Source organism: Zychaea mexicana (assembly GCF_025766255.1).
Source record: "Zychaea mexicana strain RSA 1403 chromosome Unknown BDB00scaffold_22, whole genome shotgun sequence".
Taxonomy (NCBI): Eukaryota; Fungi; Mucoromycota; class Mucoromycetes; order Mucorales; family Lichtheimiaceae; genus Zychaea; species Zychaea mexicana.
This window is the reverse complement of record NW_026516685.1, coordinates 150,699-154,764: the sequence shown is the minus strand read 5'-3', so window position 1 is coordinate 154,764 and position 4,066 is coordinate 150,699. Positions and strand designations below refer to the sequence as shown.

The window sequence follows — 4,066 nt, the reverse complement described above, 5'->3', positions numbered from 1 at the left end:
GACCTAGAAAATATACAAGCTATTGGCTAAAGTTTATTCATATAAGCAAAACAATGTAAGATGGGTTATCACAGAAATAAAGGCTAATACATACTTCCCTTTTGATGTGAGAAAAAATAGTGTAAAGAGAAAGAGAGGGGTGAATTGGGTACAGAGGCTTTATATATCAAAGATTTAAACACTAAGTGAGATTATACAACCTCAATGTCCCGACATGTCAAGGTCACTAGACCCGCAAGAAATAATACGCCCTCTACAGTCATATGAATAAACTTTCAATAGCTTGTAAATTTCAAGGTCTACCTGCATCAACTGTACGGTTGCACCATGGTTGCTCCAGACTGCCAAGTGATCCTGAAAGGATCAGCTATATACAATGTATCACGAGATCAGCTTGTTGAAAGAATTGTCACAACAGGGTTAAGACGCATTGTCAAAGTTGCGCAGGCCGAGTAAGTATCGTCGAATCTTCTATGATTGTTACCTGATTTCGATTCTAATAATATACTGTGTATGATTAGTTACGCTTATTTGCATTTTGATACCCACATCAATGCATCAGTATTCTACAACAGTTACTACGGATTCCATTCCTTTTTTTGTGGTTTTACGGACGTATCTATTCTTCCAATGAAAAAAAAGGAAGAGCAGTTGTTTATAGTCAACAATCTCTGCATTTCAAGCCCCCGTCCCCAGAACCACAAGAAGCAACAACCCAACAACTACCCTCGCTGCAGCCATCACATGTTACATCACCTACCTCGCAAGCTGATTCTCATTGCCAACAAACAAAAAGGTAAAAATCTAAAATTTGACACTAAAGGAACTTTAGTCCTTTTTATCTGTACAAACTTGTTTTTTTCAAAGATACTCACTTGATTTAATATGTAATTAGACTGTTCGAAGAAGGATTGGTTTTGCTTAAGCAAGAGATGGAAGAGAAAGGAGAACATTTATTTATAAATAAATTTAAAAATTTTATTAAACATATAATGAATTGAGAATATTAAAATTTTTCAAAACACTGTAATATATTAAATGCTAAAACATACAGCAAAAAATGAACAATTACTTTATAAGTATAGATTATATTTTTATTTTTTTTTCATCTTCAACACTTTTTGCCAAGGCTTTTTAATTCATCACATGACATTAATATATTTTATATTCCTAAATGCATTTATAGCTGTATCATAATTAATTTCAATGTTAATATCTTCTGTATTACTTTCTAAAAATTCTATAAAAGCACTTTTGATGTTAAAGTATATATATATGTTCTCATTAGACTTAGTAATTGATGGAGAAAATATCAATGGATATATATTAAACTTCTCACTTTTCAATAAATCAATATCAACTTCTTCTTTATTTTCAATATTTTTAATAACTGTAATATTGCTTATTATTAAGTATAATATTATTATATTATCGAACATAGTTGAATTTATTAGAGGATTAATTAATGTTGTATTCAAGCCTTCCATTTTTGTAAAATATAGTATATTTCATCTATAACCGCCAATGTTTCAATTTTGAGATTTCAAATGCCGCTTCTTTATTTAGTAATATTCAAATAATAGTAGGGAAATCGTCAAGACAGTGTGATCTGTAAGTTCGGGAAGTATATCTTTCCACAAGAGTGATAGCTTCGGGAGTTGGTAGTTCTTGGGAATAAGCGTCTATAAAATGCCACACCCTTCCATAAAATCGTCTAATTAGTGTAGGTACTTCGTCTGGGGGCGAAACAGTACCCAGGAACTTTGGTAAGTTTTCTTTCAAAGCTTTATAACTGTAATTACAATTGATTCGTGCATGGTACTTTGCTCGGCCCTAATATCGTTCGATCCAATTGCACTCGCATTGGAATTTTGGATATAGCTCAAAAATGTGACCCGCGTTCACCACAGCTTCACAAAGGGCTGTCTTTTGATCTCGAAAGTCGGGCTGAGCACTAAGAAAATGTCTAGCACAACACTTGCTATCGTCCGCTTCTTCTTTTTTGCAATCCATTCGCCAAACTTTTCCAGGTCTATACGGGTCTTCCTCAAACCAAAGTCCACGGTCATTCAAAATGATTTTTATCCCCTTGAAATGGCATACTTGCTGTTTGTCGGCCGTGACTATCGTGACACCTCGCTTGCGTTTCTTAATGTTTTCTTCGATATTCATGTACATCCTTTGTGTTTTCTTTTCTTTGGTTGCTTCATCGATAAAGTAGCTGTCCCAATACACATGCATGCTGCAGTCATGCTCTGCGTTATCCACTCCACACCGCTTTAATTCCTTGCACATAGTTCTCGCCAGTAATGCATCACTTGGGTAAGCATTATGATTACTACTTTGATCGAATATAAATAATACTTGACAACCAGGGTGCAAAAGGTCAAATAGTGGGATCGCATCTTCTTCTAACTGCTTAACCATGTCTTTGCTGGTCCAATACTGTTCTCGGTTTGCCCCTGCATAGAAGTATGTATGCAAGGTCCATATTCCAGATCGCATTGTGCCATGACACGCGCATTGGAACTCGGATATCATAATGGATTGTCCAGGGCTTTTGTTGCGTAGGATACTCTCACCGTCTGCCAGCCATAGCTTTTGTTTACCATCGTTTGCATAGAAGGTTGACTCATCATGGGTAACCATAACAATTTTCTTTTGATCAGGTGCTAAAGATGGCTCAATGATGATTTCTGCACGTTGTCCTTCGTACGAGTCCATCCGCTTCTTGAACTCCACCATTCGTTTAGCCCATTTTAATTGGTATGCTACCACGTCATCTCGTTCGTGCCCGTCGTAATATATATCCTTGCTGTTTTTGCGGTATCGATAACCCCACTCAGATATATATCGCCATAATGTCGTCTGTGATACTGAGCCTGGAACACCAAGTATCTCAGGGATGATACTTTCATTGATAACTTTAACAAAAGCAGGGAGGTTACGTAGTTTGAGTTTTTGACCGCCTATCAATAGACGGATTCGTTCTTCCATAGACTCGTCACTGAGGAGTGATTCTCTTTTTACATGCTTCCCTTGTTGATGTGTTGAGATGGACCCAGAATCACGGAATTCGCGCGCCCAGTAGCAGATGGCCTTTGCCCTATACTCTTTTGATGGGGTGGTCCAGATATCGACAGCAGCTCTTTGAGAACTATCAATACTTTTCAATCCCTGTGACCGATAGTGATAGTACCGGTATACAGCTTGTGTTTTTGCCATTTGAAAAGCACCCTTAGTATTGAGCGTGCTTCCTTTGTTCGCTACCGGCTTTATAAGTGCTTTTAAAGATGCTAAAAGCTGTGAGAGGTGCTCCTCACCATCAATATTGGCGACGCTGTGGTTTTTGTGGAGAGCTTTAGAAGAGTTCTCTGAATGTATACACGGTGTTTGCGTCACCTTCGTGAAATAATCATCGACCTTTTTGCAACCTTCTGCAGCAGCTCTTGCTTCTGTTCGTCTTCGCCAGTTGGTCGTACGGGAGTCTTGTTATATACTACATGCATGGATTTATCTGCATCGTCTTTCTAAGCCAGCGATAGTTTTGCAGCCTGTTGTAATATATTGTGCGTCAGGTCAAGGAGTTCCCAATCGTTGATATTATCGTCGTCGTTATTGTCACTTAGTTCAGATCCTGCATCGACATATGTAATAGTCGCTGGACTTTCCGAAGCTATGAATCTTCCATATTCACCATATTGTTTTCATTTGCATTCTCTCTAGCGCTCTTCTGGCGCTTCCTAAGTGGTGGCATCTGGTAGAAGGAACAGGGTGTGGCCACATCTCAGCTCTTGCGAATAATAGTGTAAGGCATTAGATACTAACCAAATTGGGAAATTTCACGTGAGTATTATTTACTCGAATATGCATGAGTGCGTTTCAATTTTCCCCTTCGCCTGCAAAATTTTCCTAAACCGGCAGACTTTGACGACTATCCTCTCCTTCCTAAAACATTTTTTTAAGAAGTTAGCCAAATAGAATTAGACTAAAGATGCTTAAGAAACAATTGATTTGGTTGCTTTTGTAGTAAACTTATTTTTGGGGGTACTGATAGCTTTCAATT

At 37.7% G+C, this 4,066-nt stretch overlaps 1 protein-coding gene across 1 annotated transcript; it reads left to right on the top strand.

Annotated features, from left to right (window-relative positions):
• Window positions 1-327: 327 nt before the first annotated feature.
• BDB00DRAFT_786524 (uncharacterized protein) lies at window positions 328-963 on the top strand (the record flags this gene model as incomplete). Its single annotated transcript, XM_053120620.1, has 3 exons — window positions 328-452; window positions 684-796; window positions 896-963. The coding sequence occupies 3 exons, from the start codon at window positions 328-330 to the stop codon at window positions 961-963; spliced, it is 306 nt and encodes a 101-aa protein (XP_052981441.1).
• Window positions 964-4,066: the final 3,103 nt, after the last annotated feature.